The sequence below is a fragment of the Tenrec ecaudatus genome, chromosome 12 (assembly GCF_050624435.1).
Source record: "Tenrec ecaudatus isolate mTenEca1 chromosome 12, mTenEca1.hap1, whole genome shotgun sequence".
Taxonomy (NCBI): Eukaryota; Metazoa; Chordata; class Mammalia; order Afrosoricida; family Tenrecidae; genus Tenrec; species Tenrec ecaudatus.
In genome coordinates this window covers 124,981,057-125,001,858 of record NC_134541.1, presented here as the reverse complement: position 1 = coordinate 125,001,858, position 20,802 = coordinate 124,981,057, and the positions used below count along the sequence as shown (strand labels likewise).

The window sequence follows — 20,802 nt, the reverse complement described above, 5'->3', positions numbered from 1 at the left end:
GCAACAAGCTGGCGCGCCGCGCTAAGGCGGGGCGGGCGCATGCGCCCCAGCCCTCTCCGCGGCCAGTGCGCGCCCGTGCCCTGGGCTCCGCCCCTCCTGCCGGGTCCGCGTGGCGGGGCGCGCGCGCACTCCGGCGGGGCGGCTGCCTGCTCGCGGACCGCGGCGGAGAGCAGAGAGGGGCGGGGCCGCCTCACTTTGGGCCCCGCCCCCTTTGGCCCGGCATCCCTACCGCGCCTGCGCCCTCCCGCCCGGTCTCCATCTTGGAATTGGGAGGAAGAGGGAGAGGGAGATCGGGACGAGACCAGGGATCTGTTGCGGAGAGAGGCTGAGACGGAGAAGAAGCGAGGGAGAGAGAGAGAGGGCGCGGGGGCCGCCGGCTGCGTCCTAGCTACGATTTTTCCGCTTTCCTCAGGAGAGCGAAGGGGAAAGGGAGGAGGCCGGGGCGGGAGTGTGGGCTGTCACCCTCGGACCCTGGCGTGAGAGGGGCCGTGCGGTCGGACGCCCTCGGGGTGGGCCCCCTGTCGGTGGCCGAAGACCCGGGCTTCAGGCTCTTGGGTCCTGAATTCCCAGGCTTGGCCGCTCTCCTCAAATATCCGGCATCAGCGCCTCGGATTCCAGATATCCGGGGCTCGGGTTCCAACCTCTGCAAACCTAGAACTCTTTCATAGGATTTCAGCTCTCTGGGGTCCAGGCCCCTAGGTGCACCAGTATCCGGGGTTTACCCCCCAGCCTTTCAAATACCGGATTCGGCCCCCTGCGCTCAAATATCCGGGGTTCAGACCCCCCACTCAGAAATCCGGGATTCAGCCACTGTCGCCCCCAAGGAGGAGGAGGACTGGACCGCGAGGTCAGATCAGGTTGTCACCCCCTCCCCTCCAGGGGCGGCTTCCCTGGCCCGCCCCTCAGGAAGGGCGAAAGCTCAAGGAAGAGGTGGCCAGGGGAAGGGTCCCCTCGCCCCTCTCCCTGTCTGGCAGAGCCGCTGGAGGACCCCAGGAGGAAGCGGAGGCGCTGGGGCACCATAGTGACCCCCTCCAGGTGAGAAGTGGGGTGCAGGGGCGCCGGTCCCAGTGTCTAGCACCCAGAAGAAAGGGTGCCCCTTTCTGGAAAGCCGGGCCCGAGAAGATCTCTCCTCAGGGTGGGGGAGCCCAGTTGGGCAGTGGTCAGCTTGGCCTTGGATTGCCACCGTCTAATTCTTCCCTCCATTGTGTCTGGTCGATGGGGGGCCCTCAGGTGACAGGGTCTCCTATGGGGGGGGGGGCGGGGGTCACACCCTAGGAAGCTTGAATGAATCAGATGGTCTGCACCTTCCTGATGTTTTCCCCGTGCACTTTGCCCCTTGAAGTCACCTCTGCTTGCTTGCTTCTGTTGGGGGTGTTGAGTCCCAGCCCTCTGATCCTCATGGTGGGTGGGATCTGCTTTTCAGTCCTGGTTTGGTGGGCTTCTTGTCTTTGCAAAGAAAGTGTGTGTGTTTGTGTGTGTGTGTGTGTGTGTGTAAGGAGACTGGCAGAATTTCTCCTCCAGCTACAGTTACCTTTCAACCTTTTGTGGTGATCGGAATAATCTCATCCATTTGTTGAGTGGTCTCTCTCCCGTGTCTGTCTACCCCGGCAGGGGGGTGCGGGGGAGCAGGGGCCCTTGATGGCTGTCTTCCTTCCTGTTTTACACTTGGGAACATTGAGGCCCAGAGAGAATGCCCATGGGTCACACCAGTGGCAGAACTAGGATTTGAACCTAAGTCTTGGTCTTGGATCAAGTTTTGCCCCTGCTGCACCTCCTTCCTGCTGAGCACTCCATGGGGGGAAAGGAGCTTCAGTGAGGTTTAAGGATGGGCTTGAGCTGGGTCTCCCGTCCAGGAGAGCTGGAGACCCGCCTTCCTAGTAGCCGCTCTGACTCCTGTGCCTCCTGGGTCTCTCTCTTTACTGTGACCTTCATCATTCCCCTGACCCCAGAGTCCGGCCCAGGTGGCCAAAAAGGCTCTCTTGACCAATGGTGGCCTTAATGAGATCTCTTAAGCCATTAAAGCCAAGCTGCCCGGGAAGAATGATCCCCTACCCCCACCCCACCCCAAAGAATTCAAGTGGTGGTGTGACAAATCCACATGTTTGGTGTCTGCCAAGGACTCCAAGGAAGTATAGTTCTCATGACAATCGCCCTGAGCTGTGATCTGTTGTGTAGAACAGAAGACCAAGTCAAAGCCCTGTTGCTCTCCCTTGCTGGTGGGGCTATATTGGCAGTGCCGCGTAGATACTGAGGGGGTTGGGTGTCCTCATCTGCAGAAGGGAGATGCTTGAGGTTGAGCCCAGACCGTGGTGGTCACTCATGAAGTGTGCATTGTTGTGAGGTCCAGGAGCTACTGGACCAATTTGGGCCACCTCTTACCTGTGTCGGGGGGTTGGGGGGTGCAGGTGGGGCACGGTTCTGGGTTGGCATTCTTGGACTAGGTGCTGGAGACGAAGTCAGGAAGGTTCCCTTGGCAAATTGTGCGCACCTGCCTCTGTGTGGGTGTGTGGGTGGGGGTGAGAGGTGCTTAGCTGCTGGGAGCAAAGAGGGAGAAGGGGCCCTGCTGTTAGCAAGCAGCCTGGGAACTGCTGAGGGCGCTCAGCCCATCTCCCAGTGGTTGTGAGTGTTCTGAACCCCATGATCTCACCACAGAGTCCCTCTAGCTTCCAGTGTCCCAACAGAACACAATGCAGGGTAAAATACAATCTGATTGTTCCGTGTTTTTAAGTAGCTAGAACACTGCCCTAGGGGTCCAGCTCTGCTGAAGTTGCCTTTGTATCCTGGGCCTGGGCCGAGTTCCCTGGATGCTTAGCCCGGCCAGGAAGCCCCTGGGGGTGCCGGCCTTAAAGGAACTTTCTCTGGGGCCTTTGCCTGATGCTAAGGGCCTCTTCTAAGGACAAGCTTCCTGCGGGCAGGGGCCCGAGAGAGGAAAAAAACTCCTTATTCTCTGACCTTGGGGACCTAACCATTCCTCAGTGGCCCAGAAATGGTGCTTATGTCCCCTGCCGGAAGCGGTTCAGAGGGCTGGGCTGTAAGCCTGCTGGTGGACCACCCTCTTGGAGCAAGCAAACCAGCCTCTCTGAGCCCATGGGCTCATCTGTAAAACGGGGATGATAACCCCAGAGGATCAGGGTGAGGATGAAGTGATGGACAGTGCATGGGAGGTGCCCCCTCTGTGCTGTGCTCCATCAGTGCCCTGTGGACACCCAAGATGCCCTGTACTCATGCACGCTCTTGGACTGGGCAAGTAAGGCAGCTAGTTCCCAAGGTCCCAGAGCCAGGCTTCATGTTTCACTCTCTCCTTCCCATTTCCAGATCTTGTCCCCTGCCCCAGGTCCCTACCCACTTTTGAGGTGAGCCTCCTGGCCCTGTGGGCTAGTACCCACTTCTAACAATGGCCGGATTTCCACAGCCTCCGGCCTGGCCATTTCCTGCCTTCTTCTAGGGTGTGAGAGGTTGAGGGAGGAGCGCCCCCCTCCCCTCCCTGTGCACTTAGGGGAACAGGAAGGTGCCTGGAAACCAGTGGCATGTGGGACCTGTGGGCGAGGACCCTTGGGCCTACCCTTCCTTCTGGAAGGGAGAGATCAGGGCCAGCAGACGGAGGGACAGTTTGCTGGGGGCTGAGAAGGGGAGGGAGGAGGCAAAGCTACCCAGACTCTTCGTGGCAGTTTTTGGGACTCCAGAGACCCGGCCGCCCCCCCCCGCCCCCCCCCCGTGCTCTCGTTGCCAGGGCAACCTCAGGTTTTGGAGCTTTTGATGTGTCTAATCTCCCCCTGCCCTTCCTCAGCAATGCCTCCCCCTCATCGGGGAGCCAGGGGGAGCAGGCAACAACCCAATTGCATGCTTTTCCTCTCTGAGGGTCTCTTCTCTGTTCACTAGGCCAGGCCCCGCTCTCAGGGCCCCCGGGGGCAACCATGCCGGCCGGGGGCCGGGCTGGGAGCCTGAAGGACCCTGACGTGGCTGAGCTCTTCTTCAAGGATGACCCCGAAAAGCTCTTCTCTGACCTGCGGGAAATTGGCCATGGCAGCTTTGGGGCCGTGTACTTTGTGAGTGAGGCTGGGGCTGGTGGGATGAGGGCGGGAAGTCTGTTCTTCCCCAGAAGCCACCCCCACCACACTCACACACAGCAGCAGCTCCTAATGGACCACACCAGCCTCTCCTGGGCCAGCAAGTCCTCCTGCCGCCCGAGGCACGCCGGGACCGCTGCCACCTTCTCCTCTGCTCGGTCTCCTAGGCCCGGGACGTCCGCAGCAGTGAGGTTGTGGCTATCAAGAAGATGTCCTACAGCGGGAAGCAGTCCAATGAGGTGGGTCGGGCACAACAGGATCAGCCACAGGGGCGGGCAGGGGAGCCCCAACATGCAGGCTGAGCGACTGCCTCCTGACCCGGCCTCCCCCCAGAAATGGCAAGACATCATCAAGGAGGTGCGGTTCCTGCAGAAATTGCGGCATCCCAACACCATTCAGTATCGGGGCTGTTACCTGAGGGAGCACACGGCTTGGGTGAGCTGGCCCCAGCCCGATCTTTATTCCTGCTCCTCTCCTAGCTTTCTCCTGGTCCAGTCGCTGAGGTGGGGCCTGTCGAGGTTGTTATGGGGGGCTTGGGGAGGAAAACTCAGGGCCTGCCTTCTCTGCCCCTGACACATCACCCAGGAGCAGCAGCATTAGTCCCCAACGAGTGACAGGGCCGGGGGCTGGGGGAGGTAGTGGCAGAAGAGGACTTTGAGGAGCGTCTCCTGGGGGAGGTGGTGAATAGCTTCGAGCTCTCCCATCAGCTCCTCGTTGTCACCAGTACCTGGGGCAGCCGGGCGGGTGGGGGCCAAACACAGCAGCTTGCAGTGCTGGGTCTCTGGCCAAGGAAGCTGGGCCAGGGGTCTCCAGGAGCCGCTGCCCTCTGACTCGTGGCCATTCCTCAGCTGGTGATGGAGTATTGCTTGGGCTCAGCTTCGGATCTCCTAGAAGGTGAGTGAACCCTTGACAACGAAGGGGGAGAAGGTAACAACAGAGCCAAGAAGCCTGGGGGGGCGTAGTTTGTGCCAGGCAATCCTGCAGCTCCCCGGGCTCATGCTAGTCTCGAATTCACAGTGCACAAGAAGCCCCTGCAGGAGGTGGAGATCGCAGCTGTGACCCACGGAGCCCTTCAGGGCCTGGCCTATCTGCACTCACACAACATGATCCACAGGTCTTGGGGCACGGCTGATGGGGCTGGGGCAGGGGGGGCTAGGCCTTGCCCAGCTGGGCCCCCGCCCTTGGCCCCTGCCTGATCCTGCACTGTTCCCTGCGGCAGGGACGTGAAGGCTGGAAATATCCTGCTCTCGGAGCCAGGCCTGGTGAAGCTGGGGGACTTCGGCTCTGCAGCCATCATGGCGCCTGCCAACTCCTTTGTGGGCACCCCGTACTGGTGAGCCGATGGTGCCCCTGGGAGCAGGGAGTTGGTTGGCCAGGTTCAGGTGGGTGGTGAGCCCCTCTCCTGACTGCTCTTCCCAGGATGGCACCGGAAGTGATCCTGGCCATGGACGAGGGGCAGTATGATGGCAAAGTGGACGTCTGGTCCTTGGGGATAACCTGTATCGAGCTGGGTAAGGATCTCATCTACCCCCCACACGCTCTCCTCCCCGGTCCCCATGCCATCCCATCTTCCTCCTCGGCCTCCCAGTAATTGTCGAGTTGGTTTGTCCGCCCTTGATCCCCAGGACAGGACAGGCAGCCATCAAGTCCTGCTAGTGCTTAAACCCAAACCAAAGGTTGTGTAGCATTCATCTCTTCCTGTCCATTCTCCTGGTTCTCAGTCCTTCGTGCCCACCGAGCTCCAAGCCCCCCCCCCCCTGGGCTCTGGGGATATCATCGTGGACAGGGCAGACGCAGCCCCTGCCCCGTGGAACGACCATCTGATCCGTGAGGAGCATGGCTGTATTTTCTCTCAGCGTGGTGCCAGCTAGCTAGAGAGTTATAGGAGCTGCAAAAATGCCTCACAAAGAACTTGACCGAGTAGGGGCTCAGGAAGACCGCCCTGGTGGCTCAAATGAGGGACTAGTGTCAGAAGGCGGATTGTAAACATCTGAAGGCTAGAGAAAGAGCGTGCCCCATGGAGTGCTTGGCCAAAGTCGGTGGGGAAACAGTTAAAGGACATGGCTTCCCAATCCAATTTGGCCGACTGTTCCCCCCTTTTAAAAAAATTGACCCTGTGTATTGCCCCCCCCAACCACACACACACACACACCAACTGGAGCTCCTCCAGGATAAAGTGTAGGCATCTGCTTTCGCAGCCCCACCCATCGTTCCATCCTTTCTCTGCACGCTTGGGGAAGCCAGGTAGAACCTGGCATGCCGTGCACAAAGCAGGGAGTGCTGAAGCCAGAGTTGTGCTGTGAGGTCCTGGGCCCCTGCAGCCAGGGCAAGCTCCTGTCCCTCAGCCCACAGAAGCTCAGTGAGCTGACTGACAGCTTCTGAGGCCTCAGGACCAGGCTAAGGAAACAGCTACAATTAGTTACTCTTACTGCTACCTCTCTGCAGTGATCCTTCCGGCCACCACTCTCTTCCTTCCGGCCACCACTCTCTTCCTTCCAGGCTCGCTCGCTCTCTGGAGCCAGAGCGGTGTCCCTGGGTGCAGTTTTTCTCCTCCACTCAGCCCCCGGGGCTCCTCTCCTATAGGACACTGAGCTGTCCCCTCACAAGCTCCACCCTCTGCCAGGGACTGGCCCACCTCACCTCCTTGCCTGAGGTGAAGAACTTGGACGTGGCCTTGCCCTCCGCATGGTCCCTGTCGTCATCCAAGGCAGATAGGTGGTGGAAGTGTGTGAGGCCAAGGGTTAGACAAGGGCAGGAGAAGCCTGGGACCAGGGAAATATATTTCAACTCTTGCATAGAAACCAGATCTGTTGGAAAGGGTCCCGGGCACTCTGGATAGAAAGTGGTGGGGGAGGAGGCGGGGTTAAACTGGGGTGGGGGGGCTCCCATGAGACCAAATAGCCACCATCCCAGAGTTGATTCCAACTCAGCGGCCTTATTGGAGAAGAGAACCACCCTGCCGGTTTACTTGAGCCAACCGCCTTTTTGGCCTGCAGAGTAGTGGATGGGTTAGAACCGCTGACTGCTATTAGCAGCTCAGCGCACAGCCCTTACGCCACCCAAACCCATCCCAACTCAGAGCCCCTAAGCAGGGCTCCCGAGGCTGTAGCCCTTGATAGCCCCAGCTTTTTCTGACAAGTTGGCTGGTGGGTTTGAACTGCTGACCTTGTGGTCAGCTGCCCAGTGCTTAGGTGCCAGCCCACTACTGTATAGGAATCTGGACTGCAGCTTACCAGATGGGGTTTTTAAAAGAGAAGCCCCAAATTTAGATGGTTGTCCCCAAATTCTTATTGTTGGTGACCAACTTTGTTTTTCTTTTAAGTCACTTTGTAGACCAAATGGGGAGCCCTAATGGCATGGTGGGCTAAGCACACATTGGACAGCTAACTGCGTTCAGTTGTTTGAGCCAACCAGCTGCTCGTGGGAGAAAGACAGCCCTCGCTGCGCCCAGCAGGAGTCTCGGAAACCCTGTCCTGTGGGGTAGCTCGGAGTCAGCAGCACCTGGATGGCAGCGAATTTGAGTTCATTTAGGCCCAAAGTTTCCATGTGTGACGGAGTGGCTAGTTTTAGAGTTTCTAATCTAAGGCCTAGCTCTACTGGGCCATTTCCCCCAAAGACCTTCCCTGAACTTCCTGCCAACGTACTGGCCTAAAGACCTGCCCTCACTCTTGGCTTCCGAGCCAGTTGTCAATCTCCAAGGGCCAGTTGGGCCCCCTGTCAGTACAGTGGGTTGGTTAAACGTTGGGTGGGCTGCTCCTTGGGAGAAAGGCGGGGCTGTCTATGACCTCTCTAGAGTTCCCGCCTCACTAACCCACACGGACGGTTCTGCTCCGTCCTATGGGGTGCCTGTGTCGATATCAACCCGATGGCAGTGAGCTTGGGAAGGTTACTTGCTATTCAGTTCTGTGTGGCCTTCTTTAGACTGGAAGGTCCTTGGGGGCAGGAGCGCTTTCCCATTGCTCTTCCCCAAGCTTTCAGCAGTGTGTCTTGCCTCGCCTCTGGTACCTGAGGAGTGCTAACAGGACGGGACCATGAACTGCCCTCTTTCCCTCCTTCCCTGGGTTCCTGAGTGTGAAATGTGCCTTTTCCATCAAGCACCTCCCCACCCACTAGTCCTTGCCTTGCTGCTTTCTCCACCCCCACGTGCCGTGGTGAGGAAGAGGTCGAGCAGAGACTCAACTGAGACTTGGTAGGATTGTAGGAATGGTCCACAGTCAAGCACCAAGGACGTCTGTTCTCGTCTCCGCTGCCTCCCTGCCACTTGTCCCCCTGCCCATTCTCTGTAGCGGAACGGAAACCACCACTGTTCAACATGAACGCGATGAGTGCCTTATACCACATTGCACAGAATGAGTCCCCCGTGCTCCAGTCAGGACACTGGTGAGACTGGGGGTTCCAGGCGCACGGGGGTGGCGGTGGGGGTGCCAGAGTGGAGGGCCCTGGGATGAGATAAGGCTTCACAGCTCAGGCTCTGCCTCTCCCACACCTGTGACTTCCAGGTCTGAGTACTTCCGGAATTTTGTCGACTCTTGTCTCCAGAAAATCCCTCAAGATAGGCCAACCTCAGAGGTGCTGCTGAAGGTAAGGGCCCCAGCCCTCGGGAGAGCCACCTGCGCCCGAGAGGGAGCTGGTGTCCATTGCTGCCACATCACTTCTAATTTGGGGGTGCATGCGACTGCTCCCGAGGGTTTCTGGGGCCTGTCTTCCAAGGGGGCCTCTTGCTAGGTCCAGACTACCTCGTCCTGGCTAGGCGTGGAGCACTTACCTGCCTTTGAACGCCATTGAAAAGGGCGCCTTTCAACGAGACGAGTGGTTCTCGATTCTCCCTCTGCCAGCGACTTCACTCCCATCCCCAGGGCCCAGTGGACTCTGTTTTTTTAGATTTGGTTCTACCAGACTGCCTGGGCGTGTTCATGGTCTCCCTGCCCCTGGCCAGTCGGAGCTGTGTGTAAAGACCAAGCCAGAGCTGCTGGTCAGTGTGAGGTCACCAGGGTGGCCTAAGTAGACTCTGGGCTTTCCCTTCGGTGCATCGGGAACAGTCACAAATGGAGGGACTCCCTGTCACCTGCTGCCCTCCAGGGGATGTAAGATGCTCAGATGGCTTGGTTCGACCCTCGCTTTATTGCGGGGATACCTGCCCTGGTGAGGCCCAGCAAGGCCACATGGACCCTTCCAAGATCACACAGCACTTTGTCAGAGGACCTGGGCTCTTGTTCTTGCTGGTCAGCCACAGACAGGAGCCAGGGACAGTGTGGGAACTCAAAAACGGGCCGAGGAAGAGATGTTGGAACAAAGTCAGTGTCAGCCCATAGAAGGCTAGGGCCCAGGGACGTGCTTCGGGCCCCAGATGGTACTGAGTTCCATGGGGCACGGGCAGGGCAGAGGTGGGGTGCTGGGCGGCAGGCCTCAGTGTCCCTCTTCCTCCAGCATCGCTTTGTGCTCCGGGAACGGCCGCCCACTGTCATCATGGACCTGATCCAGCGGACCAAGGATGCTGTGCGCGAGCTGGACAACCTGCAGTACCGCAAGATGAAGAAGATCCTGTTCCAGGAGGCCCCCAATGGCCCTGGGGCTGAGGCCCCAGAGGAGGAGGAGGTGACCCGTCTTAGAAACATCCCCCCCACCCCCACCTGCTTCCCTCCGGGCCCACCCCCCATTCTCCCCCTTCCCAGCCCAGCAGCCCTCACCCTGTCCACAGGAGGCAGAGCCCTACATGCACCGGGCTGGGACACTGACCAGTCTGGAGAGCAGCCACTCCGTGCCCAGCATGTCCATCAGCGCCTCCAGCCAGAGCAGCTCGGTCAACAGTCTTGCGGATGCATCAGACAACGAGGAAGAGGAGGAGGAAGAAGAAGAGGAGGAAGAGGAGGAAGAAGAAGGCCCTGAGGCCCGGGAGATGGCCATGATGCAGGAGGGCGAGCACACAGTCACCTCCCACAGCTCCATCATCCACCGGCTGCCGGTATGCAGCTTCCCCTGGGATGGACCTGGTGCAGGCAAAAAGCCACACCCACATTCACCCCTCAGGAGTCCCTTGGGCTCCCTTCTGCCCACCCTCCACCTTTCTGCTAACTGGGTCTCCTCAGGTGACCAGCTCCCTGTCTGCCAGGCCTCTGCACCCGCCGTAGCCCTTCCGCCTTCCCTCCTCTAGGGTTCTGACAACCTATATGATGACCCCTACCAGCCAGAGATGAGCCCAGGCCCCCTCCCACCACCCGCGGCCCCAGCGCCCACCTCCACCACCTCTTCTGCCCGCCGCCGGGCCTACTGCCGTAACCGGGACCACTTTGCCACCATCCGAACAGCCTCCCTGGTAGGTGCGGGCAGCCCCACCCCCATCCTGCTTGCCGTTCCTTCTTCCGCTACGTCAGAATGTCCCTGAGCTCCCTCCTGAGTCCTGACTTAACGTTTTTCCTTCTGTCCCAGCATGATGTGCAGGTGTGCCCTCCCCTGTCCATACAAGCCTTCTCCTCACCGTTTGTCCCCATCCCCACCCCCATATTGCTTGGTCGCATCGCCCTACCTTTGTGTGGTCCTCTAGCAATCCATGGGCCAGCCGCGGGTCCTCGGTCAGTTGGCATTTTTGCAGCCCTGCACTGAGATCCCCTTGGCTTGTAATGGGGCTCCTGAGTGACGCCTAGTAAGACTGCGGGGGTCCATGCCCCTAGAGGGCAGGGCTGGGCGCAGGCCGGTGTGTCCATTAGGGCACAGTGCTTCTCGGCACCCTGGGAGGTGGCTTGGATGACGGCATACCCAGGGCCTTTTGTGCTTCTCCTAAATCCAAGCCTGGGCTGTCTCAGTTCCACAGAAAAAGAAGGGAGTTAGAATTTCCACCCAAAAAAGAGCTCTTCACTTCTGCTTAGCTCCATCTCAGTACCAGCTGTCTTCTGAGGGGAGTGCTGGTGGCAGAGTGGGTGACGGGCGCACTGGGCTGCTAATCACAGGGGTTGGCAGTCTGGAACCAGCAGGGGCCAAAGACAAGACCTTCTCCACAGTCTCCAAAACCTACAGGGCTGTGGGATCCAGCCCACAGCCGGATGGATCCTAAGGGACGGTTGTGTCATTGAAGGGAAGACATTATGAGATACCAAAGTTTTGGGGTGCTCACTTCCATGGTGTCATAAACCAGGACCAGACAGGGAGAGAAAATGTATTCTTCCATCAATTTATATAGTCTTGGGCATGCAAGCCCCCCTAATTACAGGTCACCGCATATGGAGCAACGTGGACAGTACCTTAACCCTAGAGGTCCCTGACTTCGTAGGAGTAATGTAGCCCCAGTACCGGGGTCAGGAGTGACTGTCCCCTGAGCAGGGAGAGCAATAGCAACCTGCCTGCTCCTGTAGATGAAGCTGCTCAGCCCTGTACTTGTGAGAGGTCACTCTAAGGCAGCACTGTGATGGGAGGGTCCAGTGGGATTAATGCACTTAGGAGAATGTGATTGAGACGCCTCTCTAAGTCGCAAGGGCAAAGGCCACCCTCCACCCAGAACGCTGGCCTCCCAGGCTTCTTCAACATAAGAACAAAGAATCCGTCCGTCCACATGCGCACTCTTCCTGTTCCTCAGGTCCCGCACTGGGGCAGTTCTGCCCTGTCCTGTCGGGTTACTGTGAGTTGGCATCGACTCGATGACGACTTTTGGACTTTTTTGAGGCCGTGGTTGGGGCTGCTGTAGGCGCTGTGGAGTTGCTCCCCCCTCGCAGTGACCTGTGTACAACAGTGAGACACTGCCCAGGCCGGCACAAACCGGGCCATGTGTGTGCGCGCCCATTGTTGCAGCCACCAGTCAGTCCAGCTCGTTGAGTGTTCCTCTTTTCCGCTGACCCTCCATTTGACCAAACGTGGTCTCTCTTGACAACCGGTCAAGTATGAGAGACAAAATCTCGCCCGCCTTCCTCTTTTCTAAGGCGCATTCTGGCCGCCGCACTTCTTCCATGACGGCAATGCTTGCTCTTCTGGTGCTTCCAGTACCGCCATGCAGAGGGGGTGGTCCGACTTCAGTCTGCCTTGGCGTATGCAGCCGTGGGAAATACGAGGACTTGGATCAGGTGCCCCTCATTGCTCAAAGTGACATTGCTGCTTTGGGACACTTTCAAGGTCCTCAGCAGCAGCCGATTGGCCCAGTGCGCTCTGTCCTTTGCCTCTTCCGCGGCCACAGAGTGGGGCTCCAAGTCCAGAGAGACCCTTAGCAGTGTCCGTCTTCGACCTGCCCTGGTGCCCCAGAGAGCTGCTCACCCCAGGGCAGCAGTTCACAACCACCAGCCGCTCCCCGGAGAAAGACAAGGCTTTCTACTCCCATAGAGGGACGGTCCTGGAGGCCCACAGGCAGCCCCGCCCTCTCCTATGGGGTTGCTCTCCGGCTGAGCTGACCCCGGCAGTGACTGGATTGTGAGGTTGCCTACGGGTCCAGTTGCGAGGGTTTGTTTGCTTTGGGCTGATGTGAGTGTGAGCCAGAGAGAGTACTGTCCTCTGATCTTCAGCGAGTGTTTCGTGTCTTCTTCGCCTTCTAGCATGCACAAGAGAGCTAGCTGCAGTGTGTGTGTGTGTGTGTGTGTGTGTGTGTGTGTCCTCTGCCAAGATGGCTTCTCCAGTCTTGTCGAGCTTGGTGTGTGGAGGTCCTGGGCAGAGAGGCCTGTGACTTCCAGAGACCTACTGACAGCTGGGTGAGCCTGGGTGAGGACACCTCATGCTCTGGCATCTCGGCGCTGCTGAAGGAGGGTGCCCAGAGGGGTGGCAGGGTCAGCAGTCGGTGGCTGGCTCTGCAGGAGGGCGACGAGGCAGTCTGCTGCTGCACAGGTAGACAGCCTGGGAAATCTCGGGGAGCACTTGTCCTCTGTGTCTGAAGCAACTAGGCTGCGGCAGGGGCTGGCGGGGGGTAGAAGCCTGTGTTCACTGGTTCTGAGAACGTCCACTGGATACCTAATGAATGCGCTCACTGGCCTGTGTGGCCCTTCTAGGAAGACATGTGTGCCTCTTTAGTCAGGTGAGGGGATCGGGGCTTGGCTGGTGGCTCTTTTGACCAAGTCTCACCAGGTCCTACTTTTGTGGGAGACTTATTGGTGGGCCGGTGCCTTTGCCATTTGGTTGCACCAGCCTGCGCCCTTGCCAGAATCCATCGGCATTGTCCAGTTGAGGAGGGCGGCATTGTTCAGTGTTGGCATTGGGCTCACATGGAAAGGAAAGTGCCACACGGCACTGACATTGTCCGCAGCCTGCGTCCAAAACAGGTTCTTCTGGGAGCAGGACAGCGGTGTCAGGGCTGAACCCATCCTCTCCGACCCCCAGGTGAGCCGTCAGATCCAGGAGCATGAGCAGGACTCGGCCCTCCGGGAGCAGCTGAGCGGCTATAAGCGAATGAGGCGGCAGCACCAGAAGCAGCTGCTAGCCCTGGAGTCCCGGCTGCGGGGCGAGCGGGAGGAGCACAGCGCGCGGCTGCAGCGGGAGCTCGAGGCCCAGAGGGCAGGCTTTGGGGCAGAGGCCGAGAAGCTGTCCCGCCGCCACCAGGCCATCGGCGAGAAGGAGGCGCGGGCCGCCCAGACAGAGGAGCGCAAGTTCCAGCAGCACATCCTGGGGCAGCAGAAGAAAGAGCTGGCAGCCCTGCTGGAGGCACAGAAGCGCACCTACAAGCTTCGCAAGGAGCAGCTGAAGGAGGTGGGGCCCCGGCAGGCTGTGGTGGGGAGCCAGGCCGGCCCTGACCGTTATTCCTCCCCCTGACCTCGGCTCACCCGCTGTCCCAGCAGGAGCTCCAGGAGAACCCCAGCACCCCAAAGCGGGAGAAGGCTGAGTGGCTGCTGCGGCAGAAGGAGCAGCTGCAGCAGTGCCAGGCGGAGGAGGAGGCTGGGCTGCTGCGGCGGCAGCGCCAGTACTTTGAGCTGCAGTGTCGCCAGTACAAACGCAAGATGCTGCTGGCTCGCCACAGCCTGGACCAGGACCTGCTGCGGGAGGTAGGCCTCTGCCCTCTTCCACTTGGAGAGCTCTTTGCCCTCCATTCTCTTTCGGATTTTGCCCTTTTCGCTTCGGCACTCCTGTCCACCCGACGCTGGTAGCACTTCCTTAGATCCCTCTTCTCGCGCCAGCCAGCTTACCCCGCACGCCCTCTCCCCATCCCCACGGCATCCTCTGGCTGCCATGTTCTGACGGGGCCTCCGGGCCCTCCCTCTCCCCTCAGGACTTGAACAAGAAGCAGACTCAGAAGGACTTGGAGTGCGCCCTGCTGCTGCGGCAGCACGAGGCCACCCGGGAGCTGGAGCTCCGGCAGCTCCAGGCCGTGCAGCGCACGCGGGCCGAGCTCACGCGCCTGCAGCACCAGACGGAGCTGGGCAACCAGCTGGAGTACAACAAGCGGCGGGAGCAGGAGTTGCGGCAGAAGCACGCGGCCCAAGTCCGCCAGCAGCCCAAGAGCCTCAAAGTACGTGCCGGCCAGCGCCCCCCGGGCCTTCCGCCCCTCATTCCCGGGGCTCTGGGACCACCCTGCACAGGCACCCCTAGAGACAAGCAGCCCTGCCCACCTGGCCAGGAGGCAGTCCTGGACCAAAGGATGCTGGGAAAGGAGGAGGAGGAAGCAGTTCCAGAGAGAAGGATTCTGGGAAAGGAAGGGGCCTCCTTGGAGCCAGAGGAGCGGAGGATTGTGGGGGAAGAATCAGGAACTCCTAGTCCCAATCCACAAGACTGTAGGGGTCTGCCTGATGAGGAAGCTTGGGGTCTACCCAGGGAGGAGGTGGAGGAGCTTAGAGTCCTGTCCCTGACGCCCCAGGAGAGGAGCATCGTGGGCCAAGAGGAGGCTGGCCCGTGGAAGCTGTGGGGGAAGGAGGTGGAGGGCCTCCTGGATGAGGAGTTTGAACTTGGCTGGGTTCAGACCCCACCTCTGACCCCAGTGCCTGAGGAGGAGGAGGAAGAGGAGGAAGGAGCTCCAATTGGAACCCCAAGGGATCCTGGGGATGGCTGTCCCTCCCCAGACATACCCCCCGAACCTCCTCCATTTTATCTGAGGCCTGGGCTTGCCAGCCAGCTCCCTGGCCACCTGTCCCACGGCCTCTTGGCCAGCCTCTCCTTTGCAGTGGGCTCTTCCACCGGCCTTTTGCCTCTGCTGCTGCTGCTCCCACTACTGGCAGCCCAGGGTGGGGGTGGCCTGCAGGCAGCCCTGCTAGCCCTTGAGGTGGGGCTGGTGGGCCTGGGGGCCTCCTACCTGTTGCTCTGTACAGCTCTGCATCTGCCTCCCAACCTGTTCCTGCTGCTGGCTCAGGGCACCACCCTCGGGGCTGTCTTGGGCCTAAGCTGGCGCCGGGGCCTTGTGGGTGTGCCTCTGGGACTTGGGGCTGCCTGGCTTCTGGCCTGGCCGGGCCTGGTGCTGCCCTTGGCGGCTGTGGCAGCCGGGCGCAAGTGGGTGCAGCAGCAGGGTCCCCGGTTGCGCCGGGGCATCTCTCGCCTCTGGTTGCGGGCTCTGCTGCGCCTCTCACCCCTGGCCTTCCGGGCCCTGCAGGGGTGTGGGGCGGTGGGGGACCGTGGCCTGTTTGCGCTCTACCCTAAGACCAATAAGGGTGGCTTCCGCAGCCGTCTCCCTGTTCCCGGGCCCCGGCGGGGTAGTCCCCGTGCTGCCCAGCACCCACTGGCCCTTTTGGCCAGATTCTGGGCCCTGTGCAAGGGCTGGAACTGGCACCTGGCACGGGCCAGCCAAGGCTTAGCCTCCCGCCTGCCCCCCTGGGCTCTCCACACACTGGCCAGCTGGGGCCTGCTTCGGGGTGAACGGCCCAGCCGAATCCCCCGCCTGCTGCCCCGAAGCCAGCGCCGACTGGGGACCCCTGCCTCTCACCACCTGCCACCAGGGACTCTAGCTGGGCGGAGACCCCGAGCCCGCCAATCCCGGGCCCTCCCTCCCTGGAGGTGACCCACTCTCGGCTGGCCATGGCCCAGACCCAAAGCATTGAGCACTTTACCCCACACCCCTCGGTGAGGTTTCTCCAGCCCGCCCCCCCACCCCACTGGACCTCCAGGCAGGAGTCCATTGGTCTCCGCCTGCCACTCCTCCTGCCCCTAAGTTATTGCTGTCCTCCCGCTGTGTGTGCACATCCTCACCCTCATCAGCTCGGGCCTGGGGCCACGGCGGGTGGGGGGTGACGACAGTCGGCCGTTTTTTGTGTTTTTTTTCTCCTCTTTGATTTTGTTTTCCTGTCTCCCTTCCAACCTGTCCCCTCCCCCCACCCCCACCAAAAAAAAGAAAAAGACAAACACAAATAAAAGATCTGAGCGGAACTGTACCTTCGGCCCAGGCTGCCTCTGTCTGCTTTGTCCTGCCGCCTAGCCTCCCCGGTGTGCCCCCAAATCTGGACCCTTGACACCCCCACACCCCCAGTCCCATGACCTCTTCACTGCCATCTACGTCATCTAACCCCTTTCTCCCTCAGACTCTCCGCCTTTGTCGTGTCTCGGCACCACGACCACACACAGCCCTGGGGTCGGCTCCTGTTGAGCTCCCCCAGAACCCCCCCACCCAGTTGACAGGGTCCTTACAGAGTGAGCCCCTCGGTCCCTGTCCTTTGTCCTCTCAGCCTCGCCTCTTCACCCAGCCATTCCCTCCCTGGTTCCCTTCTGTCTGGGCGCCATCCTTCTCTCCTGGGGTCGAGCATGGCCCCAGAGGGTGTGGAATGAGACTGTCAGCCCTCCACGGCGGGCGGGTGGGTGGGGGGGCATGGGGGCCAGGCAGAGAGCCGGGGAACGGTGGGAATGCGGTGGGTTGCGGGCTCGGGGTGGGTGCTGAGTATGGGATCTGGTCTCATGGGCAGCTGCTGCCTCTGAGCTCGTCGGGCCATCTGGCCATCTCTTTTGCCCAAGGTAGGGCAGCCCCCCTCTTACCTGTCTTTGAGCTCCGTTCTTCCCCTCCTCCCTCTCCTCTTCGAGGTATCCTACCCAGGACTCCGTCTGTCATCTTCTCTGGTCGTGTTGCCTTCTTCCACGGGTGTTTGTGTCACGTGGCTTTCTCGCTCTGGTGCAGTCTTCTGCTTGCTCACGTTTCCATCTCTAGGTCCTACACTCTCCCTCGGCACGGGCTGAGCTGCTCGTGTGCACTCTGTATTCTGCGCCAATCCTCAGCCTCCCTCTCTGTGAACACGTGCTCCAAAGCTCAGTCTTGTGGGGTCACCCCCCTCCCCCACGCTCCTGGAACCTGTCCTGTTCACTCTGTGTCTCTTGCCCGAGAGCCTTCTGATCTGTCCATGCTCCCCATCTTCACGTCTGTCTGTATACAGCTCGCCCCGCCCCCTCTGTCTAACATGTTTTCTGTTTCTCTCCCGCTCCCTGTCTCTGCTTCTGTCTCCTCTCCTCCTCTTCCTCCTCCTCTCTCTTCTCCCCCTCTCCCCTGGTTGTTTCTCCTCCTCTTCCTCTCCTTCCTGCTCCGCCCTCCCCCACCCCATCTCCCTTCGATCATCCACTGCGCAGTCTAAGGAGCTGCAGATCAAGAAGCAGTTCCAGGAGACGTGCAAGATCCAGACTCGGCAGTACAAGGCTCTGCGGGCGCACCTGCTGGAGACCACGCCTAAAGCACAGCACAAGAGTCTCCTCAAGCGGCTCAAGGAGGAGCAGACCCGCAAGCTGGCGATCCTGGCCGAGCAGTACGACCAGTCCATCTCGGAGATGCTCAGCTCGCAGGCGGTGAGGCCCCGGTCCAGGCAGGGAGCACGGGGCAGCCAGCGCTGTGGATGGCCCCGTGGGGGGGGTTGGAGGCAGGGTACTGGCCGCGATGGGACCTTCTGTAGGGAGAGAGCGCTCTCTCGGCGGGGCGTGTCTGTGTCTCCTAGTACTGTCTTAGTATGGACAGAACCAGGCTGCCTGCTCTACCAAGAACGGCAGTGGCCAGTGGCCCTGCTTTGTCACTGGGCTCGAGTTAGTTGAATGTGTCCACAGGGAGCAGGTCCTAAGGTGCGGGGCCGGAGGGCCCATTCTCCCAAACTGGGAGGATTTTGAAGCCTGCCAGCACGAGAGCCGCCCACCTAGCAATCTACCAGCCTGGCAAAGGGTCCTTTCTTTCCTGCTCTTCACCCCAGCCACCCACCTCAAGGGCAGCTCTTAGTACTGATGGTTGCCCGCTACAGATATATTTTATTTTTTGCTGTACACATTTGGAAAGTTCTAGAAAACTTTCCAACAGAAACAGGAGCCTACTTGACAAACCCTTTCCAAACTTGAACTTGGCTGACTGCTTGCCACCCATCTCCGGAGCCTATCCATGGCGGAGAGGCAGGGGCGGGTGCCCCTTGGTCTGTTTCCCCCCCTCACTGCTGGTCGTCAAGGTCCCGTCCACCATTGGCCTCTTGCTCTTCCTCTGTGAGCGCCTCTAGGCACACATGCAAGTGCACCTAGGGGACAAACCCCTACAAGTGTCACTGCCATGTGACCCGGTGTAACCATCTTTCCTCCTGGCAGATGCTGGTGGCCTGCTGCTGTTCATGACCTGAGGGCCCAGGCCTGCCTGGGGAAGGGAGGGTCATGGGGGCTGTGGGAAGGCCTCTCACCCTGGCGCTTTGTTTCCGCTAGCTGCGGCTCGATGAGACTCAGGAGGCAGAATTCCAGGCCCTCAGGCAGCAGCTTCAGCAGGAGCTGGAGCTGCTCAATGCTTACCAGAGCAAGATCAAGATCCGCACGGAGAGCCAGCATGAGCGGGAGCTGCGGGAGCTGGAGCAGCGCGTGGCTCTCCGGCGGGCGCTGCTGGAGCAGCGGGTAAGCCTGCCCGGCCTCCAGGACGGTGGGGAGGGCAGGCTCCCACCCCACCCTCACTAACCTCTGTTCTGGGTGTCCCAGGTGGAAGAGGAGCTGCTGGCCCTGCAGACAGGGCGCTCCGAGCGGATCCGGAGCTTGCTCGAGCGGCAGGCCCGTGAGATCGAGGCCTTCGATGCTGAGAGCATGAGGCTGGGCTTCTCCAGCATGGCTCTCGGGGGTATCCCAGCCGAAGCTGCTGCCCAGGGCTACCCTGCGCCACCCCCAGCCCCAGCTTGGCCCTCGAGGCCTGTTCCCCGCTCAGGAGCACACTGGAGCCATGGCCCTCCTCCACCAGGCATGCCCCCTCCTGCCTGGCGCCAGCCTACTCTGCTCGCCCCCCCTGGCCCTCCAAACTGGATGGGGCCCCCAGCTCAGAGTGGGACCCCCCGAGGCGGAGCCCTGCTGCTGCTCAGAAACAGCCCCCAGCCCCTCAGGCGGGCTGCCTCGGGGGGCAGCGGCAGCGAGAACAGGGGTCCTCCTGCTGCCGCCGTGCCAGGGCCCCTGAGCCGCAGCACCAGTGTGGCTTCCCACATCCTCAACGGCTCCTCACACTTCTACTCTTGAAGTACAGGGTGGATGCGCAGAGGAGCTGGACTGGGGTGGGTGGAGCCTGATCCTGGAGGGGCAGTAAGCTTGAGGCCCACCCAAGGGTGGGGGACAGGATATCGGCTCCAGTTCCCTTCAAACCTCATCTCATGAGCTTCTTGGGGCTGGTCAGTGGCCCAGGGCCAGCGTGGGCACAAGTGCCTCCAGGCTGACCAGGAGCCCCTGCCTCCCCACCATGGTGCCAGGGTCTCCCTCCAGCAGTCTAGGGAAAGGAGGGAGATGTGTGTGTCAAATATTCATCTAGTCCCCTGGGGGAGGGGAAGGGTGGGTCTCGATATATTCCGAAAACCATATTAATCCCTGCAGTGGGACCGCGGACTGGGGATGCCAAGGGCCCCCAGACCTGGGGCGGGGAGGACAGAAGGAGGTGGTCTTCCGAAAAGAGGATCAGGATGGGGTCTCTGGAGGCAGGTTGTCCGGGTCTCTCCGCTCCCGTTTCTGTCTCAAGTCCTGTGCCGTCTTGTCTTTTTTTTTTTTTTTTAATTGGGGTCAGGGCTGGGTCAGGGGGACAAGGGAAAGACCTTGGAAGGTGGCCACTCCCAGGCATGGGGGTGGCCAGGATAGCCCCTCTCAGCTTACGGGGCTGGCACAGAACCCCAGTGCAAGCTTTTAATAAACTGTTGGTTATTCTAACAGAGCCCAGGACTCGCCCTTTCTGTCTGAGATGTGGACCATGGGCCACAGCAACTGCAAGTGAGCGCTTGCTTGCTATCTGCTGGACCCAGGCTCAAAGCCCAGCACCTACCTCTAGGCCTCTCCATTCCCCTGCTCCGGCTTGGGACATTCTTGGAAGGTTCCCTTTAGCTGGGACACTAAGCTGCCACATTAGTCAGCAGCCTCCACAGAAAGGTCCCGGCAAAGGCCTGAGGGGACCTTCTTGGCTCATGTGTAGCCAGAGGCAAGGGGCCAGGCCTGGGTCCTACTGTGTTCACCAGCTCTGACTCCCAACGACCCCACTGGACAGAGTAGGATGCCCCCCGGGGCACCTGGGCCGTGGTCATCAGTGGAACGGATTGCCAGGGAGAATAAAGCAGGACCAAACCACCAGCCTTCTCCCCTGGACCAGTGCTTTAACTGTTGCGTCGCCTGGTCCAAACCCTGCGCCCACCCTTCTAGGCTGTTTGGACACGTCCTTTGCGCTTTGCCGCCTTCCCGAGTCTGCTCTGCTCGGCACTAGGTTATCAGACACTGTTCATCAGGTGGTGCCCTCTGGGTAGACTGGAGGAGAGTAGGTGGCTGGGCCCTTCGCTGATGGGGTAGACGTGGGGACTTGGTTGACAAGAACCTCTGCGAATGAGAAAGCCAGATAGGAAGCAGAGGCCCCTAGCCCAAGGCCCAAAAGGTCAAAGTTGAGCAGAGCACCCGATTAGATGTGGCTGCC

At 60.3% G+C, this 20,802-nt stretch overlaps 1 protein-coding gene across 4 annotated transcripts; it reads left to right on the top strand.

Moving 5' to 3' along the window:
• Positions 1 to 226: 226 nt before the first annotated feature.
• Positions 227 to 20,062, top strand: TAOK2 (TAO kinase 2). 4 transcript variants are annotated; one of them, XM_075564729.1, is made up of 19 exons: positions 227 to 1,035; positions 3,880 to 4,046; positions 4,235 to 4,306; positions 4,401 to 4,502; positions 4,916 to 4,961; positions 5,085 to 5,181; positions 5,287 to 5,400; positions 5,487 to 5,578; positions 8,354 to 8,447; positions 8,567 to 8,648; positions 9,495 to 9,662; positions 9,766 to 10,029; positions 10,219 to 10,380; positions 13,353 to 13,718; positions 13,805 to 14,011; positions 14,236 to 14,475; positions 17,499 to 17,711; positions 18,594 to 18,776; positions 18,858 to 20,062. In XM_075564729.1, the coding sequence occupies exons 2-19, from the start codon at positions 3,915 to 3,917 to the stop codon at positions 19,377 to 19,379; spliced, it is 3,156 nt and encodes a 1,051-aa protein (XP_075420844.1). In that variant the 5' UTR covers positions 227 to 1,035; positions 3,880 to 3,914; the 3' UTR covers positions 19,380 to 20,062. The 4 variants fall into 4 exon arrangements, with proteins under 4 accessions (XP_075420844.1, XP_075420842.1, XP_075420845.1 ...); XM_075564730.1 differs by having other exon boundaries at positions 228 to 1,035; positions 13,808 to 14,011; XM_075564727.1 differs by lacking the exons at positions 17,499 to 17,711; positions 18,594 to 18,776; positions 18,858 to 20,062 and having other exon boundaries at positions 14,236 to 16,321.
• The last annotated feature ends 740 nt before the right edge of the window (positions 20,063 to 20,802 follow it).

What these genes read in the sequence shown, in the direction of transcription:
- TAOK2 (XM_075564727.1), top strand. Translation starts at nt 3,915, where the DNA reads ATGCCGGCCGGGGGCCGGGCTGGGAGCCTGAAGGACCCTGACGTGGCT. An exon ending in GATAACCTGTATCGAGCTGG is followed by an intron (nt 5,579 to 8,353) that starts GTAAGGATCTCA and finishes CATTCTCTGTAG; the next exon opens with CGGAACGGAAACCACCACTG. An exon ending in AGGCCCCAGAGGAGGAGGAG is followed by an intron (nt 9,663 to 9,765) that starts GTGACCCGTCTT and finishes CCCTGTCCACAG; the next exon opens with GAGGCAGAGCCCTACATGCA.